The 25,464-nt window shown below is 35.4% G+C and overlaps 1 protein-coding gene across 3 annotated transcripts in view; it reads right to left on the reverse strand.

Annotated features, from left to right (window-relative positions):
• The window catches only part of LOC149579569 (GPN-loop GTPase QQT2-like), a 133,612-nt gene that overhangs the window by 68,496 nt on the left and 39,652 nt on the right, over nucleotides 1-25,464 (reverse strand). For 2 of the 3 annotated variants that reach the window (XM_089785941.1, XM_089785931.1), the window contains exon 4: nucleotides 580-806. In XM_089785941.1, coding sequence (XP_089642067.1) covers nucleotides 580-806 — 227 coding nt within the window. The remainder of the gene's footprint in view (nucleotides 1-579; nucleotides 807-25,464) is intronic. The other variant, XM_089785938.1, reaches the window with a different exon arrangement.

Below are 25,464 nucleotides of genomic sequence, written 5' to 3' on the forward strand. Positions count from 1 at the left end.
ATATCTTGCCACTGTTTTCAAATCAAGGAGCAATGAAACACATTAAACTCAATAAAGTGCACAATGACATTAATTGCATAAATTTGCTCCTATTGAGACTTTTCTTAGCACCTTTGTCCCATCTTAGTGGGTTGCATATATTCTTGTCTAGGTAAATAAAATATAAAATGTGGCTACAGTAACCATAATAAAGTTACTACCTATCAGGTTTGAAGTTTTAAAATTCTCAATAAAATATAATAAGTATGATTTATAAATTAAAACTAATATTTGGTAGGTGCAAATTTATTTATCAGGAAACGTTTTCAGCGATTGAAACAATAGAGTATTCTCCTCAAAAAAAATCATTTTCACAGAAATTGAAATACATTTTATAGGCTCAGAATTGAGTTCAAAAACTGTGTGCTCCGGATTATAAAAAATTGTAAAACAGTATTATTGGCAAAATAAAAAGTCCTCCAAAATAACTGTTAACCAGATACAAGAATTCCCTGCAACCCATACCATAATATTGCTTATGGCAAGCATAAAGTTAAGTAAAATGGAATGTATTGGTTAGAATACCCAAAGCAATCTTACCTCATCGAATTTAGTGGCAAATAAGTTCAAGGATGTCAGAATTCCACCATTCGGACCTAGATTGAACTCCTTCATTACTTCCTTGTACTTAACAGTGTCCCGGATATCAATATTAACACCAAAAGGTAGTGTCATTACTGCAGGGTCCAGGTTCAGAACATATCCTCGGATTCCGGACATCTTTGTGTGTGCAACCAGGCGATGCAAAAGAGTTGTTTTACCACTTCCTGCTAGTGTCAACAATTTGATTATAAAATAACTTTAAATACCAAGAAAAATAACTTTAAATACCAAGAAATGGGTACAGATATACGGAACACCAGATTTCTTGGAACCCTTGGTCTGGTTCTTTATGGTAAAATCCACATATAACTATTGAAAAAATATAATGAGAACTTACTATAACATCAATGTTAAGTGTGTAATCAGAAAAGATTAAAAACAAAAACAATCTGCAGAGCAATACATAGTTCAAAATATCTAGGCTCCAAACTTCATAAATGATGATCTAGGTTAAATTCGTATTATTATTGCCAACAAACCCCAAATTCAATTTGGAGCCACCTCTTAATTTAGATTAATGTGAGACTAATAACCACGCCGTTCCAAGTGATGTTTGATATTCAATCTGTAGTGTTTATCCTCTTGGTGTTCCATTTCCTATTTGGCATTTTGTTTATTGTTCTTACAGTTTGCAAGCCTCAGATATTTTCAGGAAGTGTGTTTTTATATTTTTATTCAAATAATGAGTGTAAGCCTTCTCAATAGAGCACCTTAAGCCAGAGAAAAGATCTGCCAGGTACAAACATCTAGCAGAAAAATCATTTGCCAACATAACAGGAAAGCCTATGCCAGAACAAAGTGCAGCTCATTTGTAATTGAATGCTGAAAAACAAGAACAATTACCGTGTCCCTACTGCTTGTTTTAGAAGGGCAATACAATAGTTTAAAGGCAATACAATAGTTTACATAATCAAGTTACAACAGAAATATCATCTAAAAAGCAAACTGAAAAATACTTAGTACTGTGGAAAATGTTAAATACAAGGCATCTGAATTTCAAAACTTGTCCGTGTGTCAGTGTGTTACACAAATTGTGAAGATGATACTATTTAACCTTGCGAAATGTGCAATGCAGCAGGCATAGGTTACATATAAAGCAGATTCAACTGTAGGAGGTGCTACCATGGTCTGAACGTGCCTCAACATTTTGAGGGCTGCATTACGAAAAGGAAATGTTCGTAGCAAGAACACTGAAATTCTCAAAAATTGAAGGCAGTAAAATGTTCATAAGGAATGAGAGTGCAAATTTGGTATGATGGAGATGTCCACAAACACGTTTGTTCCATATCCATTTAAACCATTGCAATAACCTCAAAGCAAAAATATAAGCTATATAGAAATTTTATCCCTCATGGAAAAGGGCAAAATTTGAACTTTGAAAATCACATTTGAAATCTTCCAAAAATAAGATATAGATAAGTTTCATTATCCTTTGAGATGTTACTTTGGACAAGGTACAATTGAGCTGTGTATTTATTGTATTTATACAAATGGAGTGTGAATACGGTGCACAAAAATATAAAAATGCTTCAGTGAAGATGTCCACGATCTCTTCCACTGTATCCATTTATACTGCTATTAAAAAGCCTGGATAGCAAATAAAGAAGCTGTATAGGAATTTTATGTTTAGCACAACAGTGAAAAAAATTAATATTGAAGATCACATTTGAATTCTTCAAATTAAGAAATGGATGAGTTGCATTCTTCTTTGGGATGTTGTGGATAAGATACAGATGAGATGTGTATTTGTTGTTGCTTTTCTGTAAGTAGACCATTCACCTATGAACTCACTCCTAATAACCGAAACACTCAATTGATCATTTCCAAAAAAAGTTGCAGGTGTCAGATCCTTTAGGAACAGGCGATATGGGGAAGAGCATAGTTCAAAAACTTGGTAGACACAGCAAATACTTTGTAAAACTTGGCAGATTCATTTTTCAACATTTTTCCAAATCCCGACAAGTCCATGTTGTATCTGTCAAGTACTCACAGCTACTTATGGCAGTCTGCAACAGGAACTTGCAGAGACCTGTCTGCAAGTTCAGGTGTGAGATTCTTGGGTCTGAAACAGACATGTGAGTACTCTGCAACTATGGGAAAGGGTAAGAGAACCTTGCGAATTGCGTTCAGATTTGAGTTTGAATTTAGCAACAATAATTTTTGGAAAGAATAAGATAAAATAATGATATTAATGTCCAACAAGAGACCAACAAAGAGTCCAAGGGACTGGAAGATAACAACAAGATAGTAAAAAATACCCAGCAAGAACACCAAACAGTGTCCGAGAAAGAGTGGACAAGAAAGCAAAGAAAGGGCACAACAACAGATGAGAGGAGGACTACATATCTTTTCTCAATAAAAAGAAATCCAGCACCGAAGGGTAAGGCCCAAGGCGAACAGGAGTTTGGGCCCATCTTTGAGTAATACTAGAGATAGGGTGTTGTCGTCTGGTGAATCCATGACGAGGTCTAACAGATCTGGTGTGTCCGCAAACAGGTGTAGCTAGCGGCTCCTTCATGCCCCTCGAGGGGGACATGGGCAGGGAAAAGGCGGTGATGAGCTGATCAAAGGCATGGCTCTAAGGAAACATGAGCTGTAAAGTGTGGTCACAGAGTTCCAAAGTCTCCCGAAGGTATAGCGCTAAACTCCACTGGCTTAAACAACTAAAAAAGGCCGAAAGGGATCTGCAGTCTCTAAATAAACACTAGAACCTACCTCTGATCTCAAAGTATATAGGGCACAGGAAGATGAAATGGATCTTAGTTTCTGTCTCACATAAAGTGCAAAGGCGGCAAATCATGTCGTCTCTGGTCAAATGGTGATCTGTCTAGCACCGAAGCCGATGGGAACCGACTTTGAAAGATCCCATAGAAATGCAAAGGGCATGACTCCAACCTTGGCTCAAGTAGAAGGGATGCACAATAATCCTTTCTTGGGTCTCCAAAAAGTACTCACAATAGAAGGCCATCCACTGGTGCAGATACCCAGGAAGTTTAATCCAAGTTGTGATGATGTACTATCTATATATGTCAAGTCTGACATGCCCATTCAACTCCTTTTGATCGGCGGAAGAATCCAGTGAGAATTGGGGAGATGGTCAATGTCAATCTTGATTGAGCTCAATAAGGTAGTGGTCTGGTTATACTAGCAACGAGCCTTGGTCATCAAATCAGAACAGAGAATATCAACTGAGTAGTATGCGAGGTAGGAGTATCTATGGTGACCGTTCGCAGAACCCGCAAAGCCCCTGAGGTGATGATTCAACTAGATCAAATCGAAGATTGTGCTAAGCCCAAAAGGATGAGCCACGAACTCGGCCAAAATAATACTGTGTAGAGTGTATCGGTGACATCTGATTGTTGGATGGAGGAGAAGGGTATGGAACTGCTCAACCGAGGTCCAACCTGAATCAAGAAGAGAAGGCCCCCGAACCACAGAGCTGTATAAAATTGTCAGTCTGACCAATGAGTCCAAGAGAGATAACTCAGACTCAGTGTCCTAAAAGCAATGCCAGAAGCACTCTCTCTCCAGAAGGGCGAGGGAACCCATCAATTGACATCAATTTCACCTTATATAAATTTAAATTTTAAAAAATATAGATATATAATAAATCCATTAAATTGTCACAATAGTTTAAAAATGAAATCAAGCTGAAATAAACTTAAATATAAAACAACCAGTCAAGTTAATTATTATTAAAACAACAATATATTTTCTATGTTCTACAGGAGCCAAAATTTGGGGACAGCAATATACAAATTTTTTAAGTTTGCGTGTGAGAGTGTGTGGGTGTGCACGTGGGCAAGTGTGGGTGTGTGTGCATGCGTGTGTATAACTGTGTTTGTGGGTGTGTGTGTGCATGTGTACATTTGTGTGTGCGTGTGTGTCTATGCAAGTGCGCGTGCGCGTGTGTGTCTACGGATATATGTGTGCACATGTGTGTTTGTGTCTGTGCATGTCTGAATTTTTCAAAACATATTTAGACATTATAAATAAATAATAATAGCATCAGTACAAATCAGTATAGCAGCATTACAACAATAGTCTCAATCATCAAAACCATGGTCTATCTATATAAATGTCTCAAACATGTTTCTGATATTCTCAAAAATCAAAATATAACAGGCTATAGGCACAACCTACGAAACTAAGCCTCATTCTAGCTATAAAATATCCAAAGGCTCATAATCATTTGAGTCACAATCTCCCTCTGGCAAAAGTCGATCATCCAATGATAGCCCGACTCGTTCTGGTTGCTCCTCCTCATCAATCTGCCTAACACCTTCAGGGTCAACATTCCATTGTGTCACTGATCTCTGTAGACACATCTCTAGGTCCTGAAGTCTCAAAACACTATGAACTGCAACAAGTTTTTCAAATAATTACTTGAATTGTTTTTTATTAAAATAATTAAGTATTTAAAAGCTATCAGATAAGATTTATAATTATAATAGATTGTTGCGATGAATATTAAAAAGCTTGTTTACTCCTCATGGGTGGAGTTATTTATGGGCATAGAGTAAACAAAACAAATTATAGAGTACCATAAAGAGACAAGTAAACTGAAAGCCACACACATAGCACTAGCATAGAATGATCAACTTTAATTTCAAGTAATGTTGTTACAACCATTACTCCATCTCAGTGCCAATGAGTTTATATAATGACGTTGATTAAGCATACCTATTATCGCTAACTACCTCTGATACTAATTAAAATTTTACCATTTTAATGAAACACAAAGCAAACAACCTCCCAACTCTCAATTCTCTCTATCATTGTGGTAACTCCCAACTCTCTCCATCATCCTATTTTCCCATCAACAATTTGGATGAGGGTGGCAGAATGTCATCCACCTCCATCTGAAATTTAGCCAACCGACTTATTTGTTTCAGCATCCATGTCTCCCCAACCTGATCCATTTCTGCCACCCTAGGGGCCTCTACCTCCTGTACTATAGGGGTTTCCTCTTGTGTTGTAGTTGGTTCTTGTATTGAAGTTGTACTATAGCAGCTAGAGTGACTACTCCAATCATGGTTGCGGAGTAAACACTAGTGCAATAGGTGTGGCTCTCTGAACTCCTTGTGAAGTGGTGATGTGAATGGTGTGGGCCCTTCCTTTGTGTGTTCTCAAATCTACCAAATTCGGCTGTTGAACCTACTCTGTTGGAACTAAATGGGTGAAGAATGAAAGATGGGATGGAGTAAATACAATTTTCGGTACTGCAGATCTCCTTGCACCCCAATTTGGAAGCATCAGTCACCTGTTTGGCATAGCTGATAGAACTTCATCTACAACTCCTTGTACAGTCCCATGTATGGCTCCAAGTGGTACAACCACCTCCTTCCGCACGACCTCCACCTATAGGTCTCCCTTCTACACAACCTCCACCCATACATGCTCCTCGTATATGGCCCCCTCATGTACAACCTCCTCCTCATGGAGAGCCTCCTCTCTCTGTATGGATGCCTCCTCTGCCACAAGTCCCACATCTCGCACTAGTCAGATGTGTCCCGTACTTCATAATTTTGGCCACCGATTGCCACATTTCCTCATGCCACCTCTTGTGCCTTTTGTGCCCTGGTACTGTCCCTACAGCATGGTTTCATGCAAAACCCTTCATCCTTTAAACTGTCACTCAAGAGGAATGTGTTTGTTGAAAGATCCCCAATCAAGTCTCTTGTGCAAAATGCTGAAGTACTGAAGTTCTGATAATTTTAATGTCTTTGACCAGCAAATTGAAAGGTCATCTAAACATTTTTGTTTCTATTGTATCTGATTTTTTGAGTTTTGTTGTCTTTCTTATTTTTGGGGGATTTTTTATATTGATTCTTGCAAAAGATTGAGCAACTACCAAAATATGCAATTCTGAAACAATTAACTGAGAATACGAATGCCGAAAATAACTTCTGAACAATTTATTGATGCTAAAATAAATGGAAATCCTACCAGATAGCTGCTGGAAATAACTTAACAAATCTGACACCATACAATACTGAATATTTGATCAAAATTGCATTGTAACTGCACATAATCTGTTAGCGACAGCTACAAGAGGATTTGTATGGTTGCTGGCAGTTGCTGGAAGACTCAATGTCATTGTATTGCTGCTAGCTAAACCCGACCTGCCCTAAGTAACTGCAAAACAAAGTGCCTTCAGCCCACCATAAACAGCAACTCTCCTTTGGATGATGACATCAACTACTGTAGGGTATGTATGGCCAAGTGAGAGGTTGCAGCAATCTGAAACTTTACCAAAATTATTACTAGAAAAATCCATTTGACTGTTATAGCCGAAAAATAATGCCTGCAGCTTCAAATCGATGAACTATATGGTCCAATAGAACCCTGGGACTGAATTGCCGCTGAAATTCATCTTACCTGTAATGATCAATCCAATATCAGGCCTCCACTAACCTTATGCAAAATTATCATAACCTTTTTACACAAGAAACTCCCCATAATCATCAATTTTCAATCATTCTCTACCATGGCGCTGAATTGGGTAGATGTCCAATTCATCAACTACCAAGAGGCTAGGTTCTTGGATGGAGTTTGCTCAAAATTCTCCAATCCACAGCCCTGCAAAACAATGCTCTGCAAAATTACATCTTCACAAAAATCATGATCTCTGAATGAATCCTTCCATGCGGATCCTTCTCTAAACGCCAAAATGCTATATTGCTCCAATCACAACAAAAAATTTGTTCTTTACTATAGTTTTGTGAGGACCAAAAATCAAACTCCCTTTCTGAGTCCAAACTTAGAGACTTTGGCTTTGTTTTATAATTTTAATTTTATCTTTTTATTAAATGAAAGGCCTTTATTTAGATAGCTAAGTATGCTCATATTTTATTGTTTTGAATAATAAAATAATAGTGACCAATGATCCGCTTTATTTTATCATAATATCAATGTAGCCTACACATAATTATAAAGACCATTTATTTATTTATGTTAAATTGGCCTCTATCTATTATAGATTATTTAATAATTTAATGTATCATTGACTTATACTAATTTATTTGATAAAGTGAATTTAAATTATTCACCTTTTGCAATTATTTGAGGTGATTTTGATATTCACTTATTATAATTTATTTAGAACTCCACTTAAAAAATATTTAATTATTTCCTTATTAATTAATAAATATGATCCAGAGCTCCAAATTGACTCTGAAAGCCCCATGCTTTACTCTGAATTGTCTGGTGATTTCCCTATCTAACTTGTTGGACTATGGGAACCCAGTAATAGGACAACCTGCCATTTTGCTCATGTCACTTAGGAAGGGAACATTATATTTGTGTCTCTTCCATTGTTGTTTCTCCTCTTCCTCGGAACTGCCATTCTCTTCCCTACCTTGATCAATGCTTATTGTAACCTCCTACCTAACCGTTTTCCTAAGCAGTTTGGAACTGCCTAAAATGAGGATGTCCAAACGGAACCAATAGTGCATGGTGAGCTTGTAGGGCTCAGCATAACTGATTGTAACAGATTTTTGCATGTACTCTGGAACTAGTACTACCTGAGTGCACATCGGCTCTATGAACAAGGCAATGGCATGGTGCAGCATGTAGAAGGTTTTATGCTTCAGTTGCAAGAAATCCATGATGCATTCAGACAAGACTTATCCCCAGTTATAAAATTGCCACATATATAAGCCTTTGCACCAACATCACAATGACTGATACCCTGCTTGCTCCTATAAGGTTGCTTATGAGCAGGTCCATTATGCACTTCCATTCAGAATAAGTTATAAACGATTCTTCAGCCATCTATTTTTATTTCAATCATAGCCTAATGTTGTTAACGGCTATCTTATTCCTTTCCATGTGTATCTAAATTCAATCAGATGTATAATTAATTTTGTTGTTGTCATAGTGTGTCAACTAGTTAATGATCTTCTATATTATGTCCGTAACAGTTAATTTTCAATTTCTCTTGCCTTTGTTAGTTATCATATTTCCAAGAAACAATTAGTCTTTTACAACAGAAAATTCCCTTACTTATGAACATGTAATTTGCTCACTCTTGTATGATAATATAAGTCAATTAGGGCCTGTTTGGTCGCGGGCATAGGAATGGAGAATAGGCATGTAATATTGGGAATAGGAATGTCTATTCCAATAACAGGTATTTTTTGGAATGGGTATAAGCTCATTTTAGAGACAAAATGGGAATACGTATTCCTATTCCCTATTCCAAGTGACGAACCAAACAGAAAATGAAAAACATATTCCAACTTTTCTATTCCTATTCCAGCAACCAAACGGACCCTTAAAGGGTAGGAGTTCAGGTCATTACACTTTGAGATTCCTTTCCTTGCTATTGTTGTCCTCATAATGCTAGGAGGGTTTGAATGTTACGGAGTCACCCTCCTCGAGAATCGCTACAATTGCGTAGCTGGGGATTGAGAGATTTGTCCACTAATCTATGAAGTTGTTGTCTCTCATTGTGTTCTTGAATTCGCAAAGAGCTTACAGAAGTTTGTACTTCCTAATATGCTTATTTCTCTTCCCTCGCATGTCGCATTTTGTCCTTGTTTGGCAGAAGGGTCATTAATTATTGGACTTTTCAGAGGTTCAACACCTACTTGTGTTGCCTGGTTCCTCTTGCCTCATGTTCCTCTCTTCATACCATTGTAATATCTATCAGAAACATTGTACCCCTAGCCTTGCCACATGTTCTTCTACTTCAACCAAGTTCCTTGTCAACAACTTGGGGATACTTCCGAGAAGATTGTAGACTACTGGCTGTATAGAGAGTTTGTCACGTACATAGTCTTCAGGGACCACTCTCTCATGGGCTTCCCTCTACATGTATTGATTGATCGACACCAAGTCTTGCATCAATTGGTATTCCCTTATTACTTCCTCTTCTTCAATGCCAAAGTAAGTTACAAGAACTACTTGTTCAAATGGTCGACCCATTACTGTGTCATACGCCTTTAGTTTCTTTGATCTCTAGGTTTGAATAGGTAACGACACCAAAACATTTACTTCACAAGGGGGTTTAGTTATTTACATGCATAGAGTAAACAAAACTAATTATAGAGTAACATAAAGAGACAAGCAAACCAAAAATCACACACATAACATTGGCATAGAATGATCAACTTAATTTTCAAGTAATGTCCTTACAATTGCAACTCCATCTCAATGCCATCAGACTATATATAAAAGTTTCTGGCATTGGTTGAGCATACCAACCGTCAGCAACTACTTACAACTACCTCTAAGACTATTAACATTGCATTGTCATTTTAATAAAACACAAAGCTAAGTATTACTTCGCTAACTACGGCTAACAAAGCTACAAAACTAAAATTAAATATTAGATTCATAGCTGTAATATATTTTAATAAATATCATTTAATATATTAAATTTTAAACATTCTTAATCATGGATTTCATTGTATTTAATCAGGATTTTTATCGTGCACAAGCACAAATATGAACCTTGTGGGCCCCTCACATTTCTGATTTGGCAAAAGGAATTTTAAGAAGAGGATGCTTTTATTTAAGCCTTAATGCCAAAAATCAACCAAATATTTTGGGGACACCTTTTTGTTTCAAGGACATTTCAGTGTACCATAGGCATCTCAAGTATGGGTCATTATCCCTAAATGTTAGATGATGTTTGCAACTATTTTTTTTAATTGTGGACGACTAGGGGATGTTTCCTTTTCATCCCACTTTCCCATAACATTTTGACGAAGGAAACAAGATCCATATGGATAGTTAACATGTTTCATTTAACAGTATTATATTATATTAGAACAAAAATTTATAAACATATATTACACTTATTAAATTTTAAACCATTAATAAATAAATAAATAAATACTATTAGATTTGACTAAATTATTAAAAAAATATAATAGCAAAATATTGATAGTTCAAAACTCTAATTTATGTCTATTGAAAGATAAAGTAAATAAGTTGATTTTTATATATTAAATAATTACTCTATTATAATTTGAAATGGAATTCAAATATTTTAAAATATTGTACGGAGCATTTTGCAATCCATTCCTATTATTGGCTCTTCATTCCTTCACTCACACGACTTTTGTCTACAGCTCTACAAGAACGAAAAATTATGCTTGCATAGGGATAGGAGAATGAACTCTCTCATCAATCAAAATTGAGTTCATTTCCATTGTTTAGCATTTCATACAGGACAAGGAACTTCATATTCACTCAAGCTTTTGCCCTCCTCAAGGAGTGTGTTTTTGACATATATTGAATATATTTTATAAAAATGGGTAAGCCTTGCTCCTTATGAACTGTAGGATGAATTCAACCGAGATTTTAGATTTTTATGATTTCACTGAATTTTGAACTTAATATATAAACATACACAAAGTTCAACAAACCCTGTGACTAAGATTGTACCATTTATGTGGTTTCAAGCATATGCCTTAAAAAACTAGAAATTATTGGGAGGGATTGTTCGCAACTGGTTAAAAGCATACAACACAGCTGTCCAGGACATGCAATAAGCATTCCTTCTCATTTTGTTACCCACCAGGACTGTCCTTTTTCTCTGGAATGGAAAGAGTGGTAAACTCTTCTTTCCTCTTCTATGGAAAGCTCTGGCCTAAACATTGTGATTAGATACAACTCGTAAGCAAAAGAGAAGCAGAGTTGTATAGAGCATTAATGAGAAAAATCAATACAAAAAACCACAGAATTATAAGAAGAGTATATGCAGATTAAAAGCAGGAATATATGCAGATATAAAAGAAATGTACATGTCAAGATATAAGAATATGTTGATGCAAATTCAAAACGAAATTATATGCAGACTTAAAGGAGGAAGACATAGTATGAAGGTATAAATCAGGGAAGAATTAACAGCAAAGAAAATAAGGAAGTGAGTCCTTCAAAGGCTAAAGCTGCAAACGTCTGTGATTCATTCAAAGGGTGGTAACTGTGAAAGGTTGTGACCATGCAAACGGCACATATGATAAAGAGGTGTGAATCTTCCCCACCTTCCAAGATATAAAGGGGAGAAGGATTCATATGAGGAAATCTAAGGGAGATCACATAAGGAATAATGTGTTTTTTTGAAAGGCAACAAAATAAATGGTAACTCGATTCAACTGAAAGATGGAAACTCTTTCACCACTATAATATAAGGGAGAATTCATTCCAGCCACAGAAGGATCTCTTATCATTCATCATTCATGAAACCCCAAAAGCAATTATCAAATCACGCAAACAATCACTCTATGAAATCAGTATACATTCAATTCACCAATATCTCAGACCAGTCCAAGTCATTCACATGTCCTTGCATTCAAGATTAGGATTAAGAAGAGAAATCAAGTTTGAGTTTAGAAGTTAAGAATTGGAAAATCAAAAAAAATATTTTCATTGCACATTGTGAAGCCGAATCTTTAGAAGTGCATTATTAGATCTTGAGAAACAACATAAGTCCCAAGTGTTTACAAACATATCATATTATTTCATTGAGCGAGTATATCCAAAATAGAAGGAATCTTGAAGTCAATTCATGATCTAACTTTGCACACTTAGCATGGGAGCTAACATTATATTCAAGAGAGGATTGAGTGTTTGATGCTTCTCCTTGAACATTGAGTATTGGTTCTGTGTGTTTTAGTGGAATAAAACTCACAACAATGGAACTTGGCACTAGAAGGGGGAATTTATTATTAAAGATGATGAGAGATGAGAGGATTCAGTGTTTGATGTTTCTACTCGAAATGGTGAGTATTTGATTCTGCATGTTGTGGAATAAAACTCACATCGACAGGTTTCTTGGATTTTCTATCTACGACCAAAAGTGGATTGATATCAGAGCCCTGTTGTCCCTAGGAGCGAGTATAATGGTCATCTCTAGGGTGGCCTGCTTAGATAACTATCTTATAACTCCACTCTTATACCACCAATCCTTCATACAAGGCAGATTTAAAACAGTTTCATTATCAGGCATGTGCACTTAGCATTTCATTATATCAATGAACTTAGATAATAGATAATTATTGTCAGAAATGCATTAACTCAATATACATCTCAGGACAGTTGTGAGATTATAAAACTTTGATAAGAACTGATCTGAAATGAGAATCAGGCTGCTGTTTTCAAGCAAGTTGGGACTCTGAATATTGATCACTGTGGGAATACTTGATGTGTTTTCTGTTAGATGAATAGAGATTCGATCTTAAATCCCTTCGCTTCCTTTTTCAGAATATTTCTTGTTCAAACTTGAATGAATTCTTCTGATTTTATGTTTTGCGGTATTGGTGAGTGATGATCAAGAGATTGTTCATTAGGTATTCGTGAAGGATGATGTAAAGATGTAGCTTGATCAATGACTCCATCCACCTAGTGCAAGCTTCCACAGTATACTCAAAGAGTTTTCAAATCAATATTTTCTCCTTAATCTCATTAAATGAGTGCAAACTAAAGAGTTAATACCAATTGAAATTAAGTGCTTACAACCATCGACTAACCACAAATGGTTACACTTACAATCAACAAGAGGCTAGTGGCTCAAATTTGTTCGACTCAAACAAGTAAACATCCACAGATACTTTCATTCAACTAAGCTATTTGAAGTAAACTCTATTCTATTCTCTCTCAACCAATTGAAAATTCTATTGTAAATGAGGATGAAGATAACCATGAATAATTCAAACTTGATCACAACTATAACCATGCGAAATACAATGATAAGTAGGGCAAATTTGACATCATCTTAGCAACAATTCTCCAACACCTCTCTTTACAAATTAGAGGACCAGTCCTTATATAGGGAGCTCAAATACAATGAATGAACAAGATTAAATCAAAATCAAAGGCCTAGATTAAATCCTACAAACCCTAATCAAGGTTGTCGACTGCGCAATCATTTGCCTTGTGTGTTGGTTGGTTTCATCGGTTGCTTCTTAATAGCAGCCAAAGGCCAGTGGACATTCTTTGGTGTTTGGGGATGTATGTCAGAGTGCACGTTGATGGATTATTCAGTATTTGGATGGGGATTGTATCTTTTGGCTCATATGTATCACAAGATGCATGAGTTAGTCTATTGACGAGCCAAGGGGGTGGCCATTGAAGTTATTATCTTGAAGATATGAGCATGGGAGTGTGTTCCCATAGCGAGGCCCCTCTTTGATGATCAAAGACAGGACAAAGAGCCATATGTGATGAGATATTCTAGCATTATCACACAACCGCACACTCGGAAGCCCATTTATTGGCATCGATAGTTGGACAATCTAAGATCAATGATGTGGAGACTGTAAAAAGGGATAAAAGTCTGCAATGATGTCTTCTCACAGCTGCCCTACATGTTTATCTCTCAGACCCCCTTACTTGGACGCGCCCATCAATCTATTGAATGATTTGTTATTTCTCGTGTTTGGAGATAGTATGGCTGAGTGCAGGATGTGTCATCTAAGTTCACAGCATATGCACAATTTCTAGAGGACAAGCAACTAGAATGGGGGCCACGACTACTACACCTCAGGCAATCTAGGAGATTCAGTGCTTGGTGGCACAAAGATGGGACTACCTCCCCGAAGTTGCCGATGTAGGGGTTACTCCAACATATAGAGAATATTTTGCTACACATTCATTCCCTAGATTCATGAATCCAACCAAGCAAGCTCCTAGGGTCAATGAGGAGGATACCCAGGCCAAAGATCAGAGGCCTCCCAACCAGAGAGAGTAGTGATGGTAGCTATTTTGTCTAGGGCGATGAGACTAGACCAAGGAGCAAGCAGAAGTGCACAACCTCCCAAACATTAGCACAACTTCTAGAGAGAAGATCAATGCAGAGATGGAAGAGGAGGTGCTTGTTGTAGACAAGGCCACCAGGCATGTTCAGAGACGCACTAATGATATAGCATGTCAACAGGAAGAGGTTCAGGAACAGCCAACTGGTGGTGATCATTCACAAAAGGATTTCATCAAGTCACTTTGAAGCAGGTTGCGCGCAACATAGACTTAGACCAACTTGGCCTTTGACTATTTAGTTTTTTGCATCACTATACCGTTGACAAAAATTTTAAAAATAACAAGATAGAATTCTCTCCAACTAGTGGATTTCGACCAACTTAGAGAATTTCCTCTAGCTTCCCAATAGCATGCCTTATCATTGGTTGATCAAACTCTTTACCTTGTGAAGCAAAATTTGGAGCAAAGGGAGGAGAAAATACTGGTGACTTTGTAGAATCCACCTATGACAAGGAATTACTCAAGTCCATAATCTCTTCTTGCCACAACAATGTAATTCCCACGCACACAGCTAACATTCAGTGACCTCTAATCATTTCTTCATCGTAGTAAGGTGAAGATTTGATATTAGAAAAGATAGCACTCATGGAGGATTCTTTCATCCATCCCCTTCAACGCTTCCTTCAAATGTTCAAAACAATATGCCTTATTACCCTCTGCCAACTCGTTTCACACTTGAATGCCCGAGGTCATGTAGCTACTTCAATTAATACCATGTGGAAGGATTATAAGGGAGTTGGGGATTCCATTAAAATTGGGCACAAATCATAATGAAAAAAATTGTTGATTTGTATCAAGGCTCCTTGTTAAATTCGTACTATGTTCGTCAGCCACCTACACATAAAAACTCAATCTCATCGTCGTTTTCATTGTCTTACCTACATTGCTCGATCTTAGATGGATCACTTATTCTTTTAAATGCAAAGCTAAGTTTGAATGTGAGAAAACTTTTATCTTCACTCATTGCAATTCCCAATATAAATACGAGAGAGATTGTTGCATCTGAAACACACATAACACACAAGAAGTGCTATTACATATGGAATGATCCCAAAAATTTAACATGGTATCAAAGCAGGTGACAATCCTGGAAAAAAAAAAATTGGCTTTATCTATGAATCATATAATCCTGAAGCTACTAAGTTTGAGAATGAAATATTATTCCTGTGCATCTAATTATTTCTAAATATTATTGCCAAAGATCATTACTAATATTCTATGGGAGGGATGCTTTATGTTAATATCCTTTATTGTATTGTTGTAAGTTAAGTTCAACTGGAGAATTGGTTGAAGAATCAATACATTTGAAGCCCCATCTCTTTAAGATTGTATTGAGTTGCAACCTAAGCATCAATGAGTCATAAATCTGAAGGGCAAGTCTGTTGACATTTGGGCAAAAAATGAATAGTCTAACACCGCTTCAATATTACAAATGCCTTGTTTTATCACTGTAATATATAGAAATGGGAGTGTTGATTTATATTAACACGTGATATAGTTTGCAAACTACACAATATCACAAATTAAATATTTATCTCCAATGGAAAGTTTTGTTGCAATATATGTAACTCACTATGGTAGATATGGGAGTAAGTATTTAATTATTGCGATACTTTGAGAATTTGAATTGTGATGGATAGAACTGACTTTCAAGACAAGCTGCCATCAAACTCTTGACATATCGATCCATTGAAAATTTGACATATTAAAATATTACATTGGTCTCTATAATCATTGAGGATCATAGCATGATTACTAGATTATTATGGATGTCTGTTGCGTACTCCTGATTATTGAATTTATATTCAACATCTTCCCCTATATTGGTGGCTCATCCTTAGTATTGGCAATTACTTAAAATAAATAGTTTCTGTTGATGGCAATTTATTAAGGACAGTGACAAGATAGCATTGTCCATCAATTTTAAGGAAAGATTTTATGATGCTTCTATCGCTAGAGATTGAGCAATTAGATTTGATGTGTCATTTACTGTAGTCTTAAGTTCCAGTTCACACCTTAAGGAGAATCAATGGAGACAAAACATTATCGCAATCACTTCAGCTGGGTATTATTATTCTTGTGGAGGACTTTATGTTGCTGCATGAACTTTGTGTTAATAAGGATTCCATGTTTTGGTGTAGCTGTATGAGGTGAATTGTCAATTGATCTAAGATCAGGATAATATATTCATTAGTGACAGCTCTTGAGTGGATAATTTGCATGAAGACTTTCCTTGTTGTGCATGGATTCTCTACAATTTCTTTGTTGGGGAATAGCTGAATAAAATTCCAATACATTCCAACTCATATTTGAATCAAAATATGTCTACTTGAAATTCTAGAGATGATTGAAGATCGTCGCATATATTTTGGGCATTGTGACTCTCTGGGAAGAACCCGTAATCTTCATTGCTAATGTGGTTAGCATCACTGCAGCTCATAAGAGACACAACTTGGTTCATTCCTTTAATCTCCTCATCATCATGCTAGAGTATTGGAATACAAGATGTTGACAGAAATACTCACTAAAGTGCTATTTCATATGTGTCAACATTCATATGTTGTAAGCTCCTATTGGGTTGACCTGTATTAGTATTTTGTTGGTGATTAAAACAACAAAGTATGCTTAGTGTAGATTCAACAAATTGGGCATTCTTGCTTTACCATGTCATTTCTCTATGGTAAGGTGATTGAGTTTGAAGAATATCTAGAGTAGAAGTTATGAATTCGAACGATTGGAATGTCAAGAAATGCCATAACAGTTGTATATATACTAGCTTGTATGCATACATGAGAGATCGTATGATTCATCTTAACTTTCAAATTGAAAGTTGAAGGTAAAGGTAATGACACTAAACAAATTTGTCTAGTTAGAGAAGTGGATTTATGGATGTTGTGGTGGATGTATTATTATGGATATTTGATAATATCAGAGATAAGACATGAATGAGAAATAATAGTGTAGAACACACTCTAGATTATTCTCAAAACATTTTTCTTTGTGTGTCCAACTACAAGATCATCCTAATGATTCTAAGCAATATAAAGTGTGACTACTTTGTGTTAAAGATGAACATTACCAGAAGATCTGAGTCTCTTGTAAGGCTCTGAGCTGAAAGCTCAGCCTGATTGCTCCTATAGCGTCCTCCCATAGTGCAAAAAGATTAAGGTTCTGAGATCTATTAAACAAAAAGAAGTTTGCCATAATTGATGTGATGCAAAATTGTTCAAATATATAAGAATGGGAAATCTACACTGAGGGGGCAATAATAACCAATGTTCCACTCCCATTGTTTGGCAAATGCTCATATGGAGGCATTTTTAGATTTGATGCATATGGACCTTCATTGGAGCTACTTGTCTCAAGAATGTTGATGTACAAATAAGTATTTAGTATCCTAAATATTACATTTATCTATTCATTGTAGTCTCTCTCTTATATTGAATTTCTATATGTACTATAAGAGTTACTCTTTTTCTTTAGTCTCCCAATATGTTCTTGCAAGAAAAGAAGAATGGTGCATTAGGCATGCTACCAAACATTGTGCAAGACTCAATCTTATAAAATAGCTCCAAAGAAGTTTTGTCCTAGGATTCATTGGTCAATTGATGATCAAGCTAGATAAAGTGAGGCTCTTGAAACGAATATCTTTGATGATTGAGATTTGTTTTATATGAAGAGGGAGCCTGATATTTCATTAGAGGCAACCTTAGACAAAGAGAGGGAGCTGATAAAGAATATGTTTCAATTGAGTTTTGAGGATCTTCATCATATTAATTCAGAAGAAGTAAACTATGCTGAGATGGTTTCTCTTGTTGAATATATATTAGCTTTATATGTGATTTTATAATGATTATTCAATATTAAATATTGATGCAATATTTGTATGGAGATTTTTTGTTTGTGTATTAATATGTTTGCAAGAAATATATTACACGTCATTTGCAATTTAATTTGGGACCCACACATCTTCCTATAGCGGATATATTCCTGCCAGTTACATATTCATTCATAAAGATTACTACTCAGCGGTTATCGTGGACAACCTTCAATATTCTTATTTCTATATGAAAGGTGTTTAGTGACTGGCGATTATCATAATATTATCAATGACGTCCTTCAGCACCAGATATATATGATCATTCTTGCGACTCTCGGATTTTCTTGGTTATTTATCATTCTCAAACGGCAAAGCAAGATCGGCATGATGGAATTTCTTGAATCGTTTTTATTCAAGAAATTATGGGCGTCTTATTCATGTTCGCAATCTTATATATTTTTGTTCTGTTCAGCATTCATTTATATAAGGGTGATCGAAATATATCATGTGTTGTATTGTGTTCAAATCTGAATTGTTAGTGATATATGTTTGATTATATCTGGACTGTAAGCAATATAAGTTTGAGTACATCTGGACTGTAAGTGATATATGATTGTATACTTCTGATGTTATTCAAATATACAAAAGTTATCATTTGTTTTGTGTTCAGTGAGCAAGCAGCTCTGAATATTGTAATACAAGTTTTTCATCAATAAAGGTTTCACTTTTGAGGCTGGGTTGTTTCCCTCAATGAAGAGGGTTTTTCCCAGGATACATGCTGATGGTTTTTATATATGCTTTTCTAGTCTAGTTTCAACATGGTATCTGAGCGAGGTTTATAATCTCTAAGACTTGGACTAGATTTCCTTTCTTTTCTTTTCTTTTCTTTTTTTTTCATCATGGTGTCTAGCTTGAAGGTAGAAGATCATCTAGAAGGAGCTTCAAATTTCATCTCATGGAAATCCAGAATCTTGCTAGTTCTGGAAGAAAATGATCTTCTTTCTTTTGTGGAGTCTAAGGTTTCAGAACCCTCTAATCCTAAAGAAAAGGCAACTTGAAAGAAGAACATGATTCTGGCCAAAAGAATTATTATTGACTCCATGAAGGATCATTTAGTTCCTACTGTTTCAAAGCTAAAATCTGCCAAAGAAATGTTTGATTCACTTCATAGTGTGTATGAAATAAATAATACCAGCAGAGCTTTGGCACTTCATATGCAGCTTCTTCATATCAAGATGTGTAAAAGTGACTCTATTGTCTCTTTCTTTTTGAAGATTTCCGAACTTAAAGATCAATTAAGCACTATTGGAGAATATGTCAATGACAAAGAACTTGTTGTGCTTGCAATGAATGGTCTTCCTAATTCTTGGGAATCTTTCATTCAAGGAATTAGTAGCAGAAGTGATTTCCCAACCTTTGAAAGGCTGAGAACTGATTGTATTCAAGAGGAATATCGTCTAGAGGCTAGAGGGAGTCCTGGTAAATCTAATCAAGTGGAAGATCAAGTGCTCACTTCTCAAACTTCTAGGAAAAGAGGAAGGAAGAAATTTTTCAAAAGGTTTGAAGATAAAAATTCTTCCTCATCTTCTGAATTTAAAAGAAAGAAAGATTTCTCCAAGATTAAATGCTTTAGGTGTGAAATCATTCTGCTAAGCATTGCACTGGGAAACTAAATTTTCATGATGTTACTATATCTGACTCAAAAGTTTCTTCTCCCTCAAAGGATTCTTATGATCATTCAGAAGGTCTTGTTCTTATATCAGCCTTGTCTAGTCATGTGCAAGCTGATCGTAATACTTGGTTAATAGATAGTGGTGCATCTCGTCACATCTCCGAGTTCAAGCATCATATTTCAAAATCTGATTGAATCAGATCCTCATCTTCAAGTGATTATTGGTGATGATGCATCTTATTCTGTTAAAAGGGTAGGTAACACATTTTTAAAATTAAAATCTGGTATTCCTCTTCATCTAAGTGATGTTTTATTTGTTCCTGGTATCAAGAGGAATTTAATTTCCATATCAGCTTTGGAAGATAAAGGTCTTAATGTTGTTTTTTCTGATGGAAGTGTAATGGCTTGAAAGCAAGATTCTGATTTTAATTCTGCTCAAATTATTGGTGAACGTCATGGGAGTCTTTATAAGCTTGCAGCCAATCAAGTTCATGTTCTAAATCATTCTACTTCCAACATCAATTTATTAGGGCACAAGAGATTTGGTCACCTTAATTTCAAATCTCTTTCATCTTTAGGGAAGTTTGTTGTTGGTCTTCCTTCTCTCAACTCCTCTTTTGATGGTATTTGCAAAGGTTGTTCTCTAGGAAAATTTTCGAAAAGTCCTTTCCATTCAAGTGAAATAGATCTAACCATGTATTAGAGCTGATCCATTTGGATCTATGTGGACCAATGTCATTAGCTTCTTTAAGTGGCTTTTGGTACTATGTTACTTTTATTGATGATTGTTCTTGAAAAACATGGATCTATTTTCTTAAATCCAAAGAATCTGATGAAGTTCTATCCAAGATCAAGGAATTTAAAGCCTTAGTTGAGAACTTATCTAAAAAGAAAATCAAGACTCTCAAATCTGATAATGGCGATGAATTTATTTCAGGTTCTTTTCAGTCTTTTTGTGTTGAAGCAGGAATCAAGAGGGAGTTTTGTGTCCCCCATAATCCTCAACAAAATGGAGTTGCTGAAAAGAAAAATAGATCTATTGTTGAGGTTGCTAAAGCTATGATTCATGACAAAAATTTGTAAATTTTTCTTGAGGCAGAGGCCTGCAGGACAGTAGTTTATGTTCAAAATAGAAGCCCTCATTGCATTCTTAATAATATGACTCCAGAAGAAGCTTTCACCGGCACTAAACCTGATATAAGTCATTTGAAAGTTTTTGGTTCATCAATTTTTGTTCATATTCCCAAAGATAAGAGATCAAAATTAGATCCTTCAAGTAAAAAGGGAATTTTTGTTGGTTATAGCAAATCTGCAAAAGCTTATAGGATTTATATTCCAGGACAATAATCTATTGAGCTTAGTAGATATGTTTCTTTTGAAGAAAATTTTGATTGTTCCAAATCTATTAATTCTTCTATTGATGTTGATTTGGATGTTCCTCTGGTTCCTGAAAATTCTTCTTTTGATCCTCCTAATCCGTCAATCTTCTCTGAGAAGGAGGATTCTCCTTCTTCTCCTAAGATTCAAGATATATCTAAAGCTGAACCTAGTGGTCATTTGAATGAGAAGAAGAGACCTTTATGGGCAAGGAACATTATGCAAGAAGCTGAAAAATTTTCAGCTCCTAAAGGAACTTCTCGAAAAAGTAAACGACCTCAAATTTTTGATAATTATTCTGCTTTAATGTGTAATCTCATTGACTCTGAACCTTTGTGTGTTGAATCAGCTTTAAGTCAGCAGGTTTGGAAGGATGCCATGGTAGAAGAATATGAGTCCATTCTAAAAAATAAAGTTTGGGAGGTTGTTCCTCGTCCTAAAGATAAATCTATCATTTCCTCTAAATGGTTATTCAAAACTTACAGATGGGAGTGTGGATAAATTCAAAGATAGATTTGTAGCTAGAGGTCTCAGTCAAAAAGAAGGTAGAGATTATGATGAAATTTTTTCTCTTGTAGCAAGGTACACCTCCATCAGAACAATTATTGCTATTGCTGCAAGTAAAAAATGGAAAATTCACCATATGGATGTTAAAACAGTTTTTCTCAATGGTTTTATTAATGAAGAAGTTTATGTAGAACAGCCTAGTGGATTTATTATACATAACAAAGAATCTCATGTATGCAAACTTCATAAGGCTTTGTATGGTCTTAAGCAAGCACCCCAAGCTTGGTATGAGCGCATTTATGGTTATCTTTTGAGTTTGCGTTTTTCAAAGAATGAGGCTGATCCAAACATTTATCTCAAAAGGTATAAAGGTTTCATGTTGATTCTTGTTCTTTATGTTGATGATCTATTTATCGTAAGAGATGATGAAATGATAGTCAAATGCAAAAAGGATTTATCTTCTGAATTTGAGATGAAAGATCTGGGTTGAATGCATTACTTTCTTGGTCTAGAAATTTGGCAACAATCTAATGAAATCATTATCAGTCAAGGTAAATATGCTTTTGATATTCTTAAAAGGTTTGGTATGCTTGACTGCAAGCCAAATATGACTCCTGTGGAATCAAATTTGAAGAGAATTCAAGTAAATGCAGCTGATTCAAAATTAATTGATTGTACCATTTATAGCCAACTGATTGGTTCTCTTATGTATCTCGTCAATACAAGGCCTGGTATTTGTTTTGTTGTCAATACTTTGAGTCAGTTTATGAGTGAACCTCGAAAATTTCATTTCACTACAGCCAAGCATATTCTAAGATATGTCAAAGGGACTCTACAATATGGAGTGAGTTTCTCTTGTTCTAATGACCTGCAACTTCATGGGTTCTCAAATTTTGATTGGGCTGGTTGTATTGTGGATAGAAAAAGTACTTCTAGATTTTGTTTCAGCCTTGGTTCAGGCATGATTACTTGGTGTAGCAGGAAGCAAAAATGTGTAGCTCAAAGTGCTGCTGAGGCTGAATATGTGGCAGCCTGCTCAGCAGCTCGTGAAGCTATTTGGCTTCGAAAACTCATAAGTGGCTTATTTGGAAAATCCTTTGAACCCACTACAATTTACTATGATAACCAGAGCTGCATAAAAATTTCTATGAATCCAATTTTTCATGACAAGTCAAAGCACATAGAAATTAAGTACCATTATTTAAGGGACATGGTTCTTCGGAAGGCTGTAGAGTTGAAGTATATCAGCACTGAGATCAGACTGCTGATATTTTTACCAAGCCTCTGCCTAAGGTGAAATTTCATTTTTCCAGAGATAACCTAGGAATGGTAAATATTAAGACTTAAATGGAACTAAGTCTAGTTTATTAAGATTTATCTTCTTTTTTTTTTGGTGTGTGATTTGATAAATATTGTAAGATCAGCTATGACAACTCTTTCACTATGCGATAGTGAATATCATGTGAGAGAGTCCATGATATTATCATGTTGAGTAAATCCGTGATGAGAGTTGTATGTTATGTTGAGAGATTCCATAACTATTCACGTTGAGAGAGTCCGTGAATGAAGGCTTAGCTGTGAGTCTTACAAATTTGTCATGTTGATCAAATTCAGTTATGAATAAATGATTTTTTTCATGTGAGATATTTCATGACTTTAATCAAATTGGATCTCTGTGCTATTTATTTAGTTCACAAATTCCATATAAGCCAAGAGGAAGTGTTGAATATATATTAGCTTTATATGTAATTTTATAATGATTATTCAATATTAAATATTGATGCAATATTTGTATGGAGATTTTTTGTTTGTGTATTAATATGTTTCCAAGAAATATATTACACGTCATTTGCTATTTAATCTGGGACCCGCACATCTTCCTATAGCGGATATATTCCTGCCAGTTACATATTCATTCATAAAGATTACTACTCAGTGGTTATTGTGGACAACCTTCAATATTCTTATTTCCGTATGAAAGGCGTTTAGTGATTGGCGATTATCATAATATTATCGATGACGTCCTTCAGCACCAGATATATATGATCATTCTTGCGACTCTCGGATTTTCTTGGTTATTCATCATTCTCAAACAGCAGAGCAAGATCGGCATGATGGAATTTCTTGAATCATTTTTATTCAAGAAACTATGGGCATCTTATTCATGTTCGCAGTCTTATATATTTTTGTTCTGTTCAGCATTCATTTATATAAGGGTGATCGAAATATATCATGTGTTGTATTGTGTTCAAATCTGAACTGTTAGTGATATATGTTTGATTATATCTGGACTGTAAGCGATATAAGTTTGAGTATATCTGGACTGTAAGTGATATATGATTGTATACTTCTGATGTTATTCAGATATACAAAAGTTATCATTTGTTTTGTGTTCAGTGAGCAAGCTCTGAATATTGTAATACAAGTTTTTCATCAATAAAGGTTTCACTTTTGAGGCTGGGTTGTTTCCCTCAGTGAAGAGGGTTTTTCCCAGGATATATGCTGATGGTTTTTATATATGCTTTTCTAGTCTAGTTTCAACATCTCTACTAATCAGAAAACTATCGCAATTAGAAAGGACTATGATTCATGGGATGAAGTTCCATGTATGTAGGCTGCAAGGCCTTATGCGGATATTTAGACTCTAAATTCCTAGATAGATGAATACTTGTTGAACCAAGAAGCATGACAGGACTTGTTGCCAAGAGGTCAGAAGGATGATATAAGATTCAGAGGGAGTCCAACACTTCACAAAGACAACCTTGTAGTAATAGGTCAGAAAAGTAGATATCACATGCATAGGAAGTTTGACTTCATGTGAACTTCTGATGTCATGTTTATGAATGTATGATTAAATGGGCCTTCCCGCTGTGTATGTCATGATGAAGTGACGCCTTTCAAACGATCATCACTTGTATTTGCGGAAGTTATTGAAAGGTGACGATCTTAAAATAACTTAAATCTTTCTGTCATGATATACATTTTATATAATGTTGAAACAAATCATGATAGATTATATCTCGTAATTCAACAACTAAGTGTTAGATGTCACTCAATTAACGGTCTATGAGTTGTTTGTATAGATATACCATAGGTACCTAGTGAATATCATGTGTTGATATTCAGTAGGCCATTACTCAGATATTTGGTGAACATGATGTGTTGATTTCAAGAGGCTAGTACTCAGATATCAAAATGGTGGAGAACTTCTCATCAAAGGTATCCTTAAAATATTCCATTCCTAATATTACCGCTGGTGTAATATCTAATCATGTGTTTATCCTCCCTAGCTATGGTGAATATCTTTTGTTGATATTCAGGAGGCCAATACTTATGATATCAAAATGGTGGAGATATTATGATCAAAGGTATCCTTCAAATTTGTCATTCCTAATATTACCACTCATGCAATATCTCATCCTGTGTTTATCCTCCCAAGCTAAGAGGGAGTGTGATGTTTTGTAGCTTTTGTCAGATAAATCATATTGCACTAAACTATTGAAGATATCTATAAATATAGATATCTATCTATATATGTCTAAAATACTATTAAGGAGAAATTAATATATCATATATATGGTCAATAATCAATTATTATCATATTAATCTCACCATAATGACTAGACATGTCCCTTCATGGGACATGTCTCTCTCCTTGCCTCATTCCCAATGTAAATAC

Source organism: Cupressus sempervirens, chromosome 1 (genome assembly GCF_028749045.1).
Source record: "Cupressus sempervirens isolate cs-2001-9-10 chromosome 1, ASM2874904v1, whole genome shotgun sequence".
In the NCBI taxonomy this organism is placed as follows: Eukaryota; Viridiplantae; Streptophyta; class Pinopsida; order Cupressales; family Cupressaceae; genus Cupressus; species Cupressus sempervirens.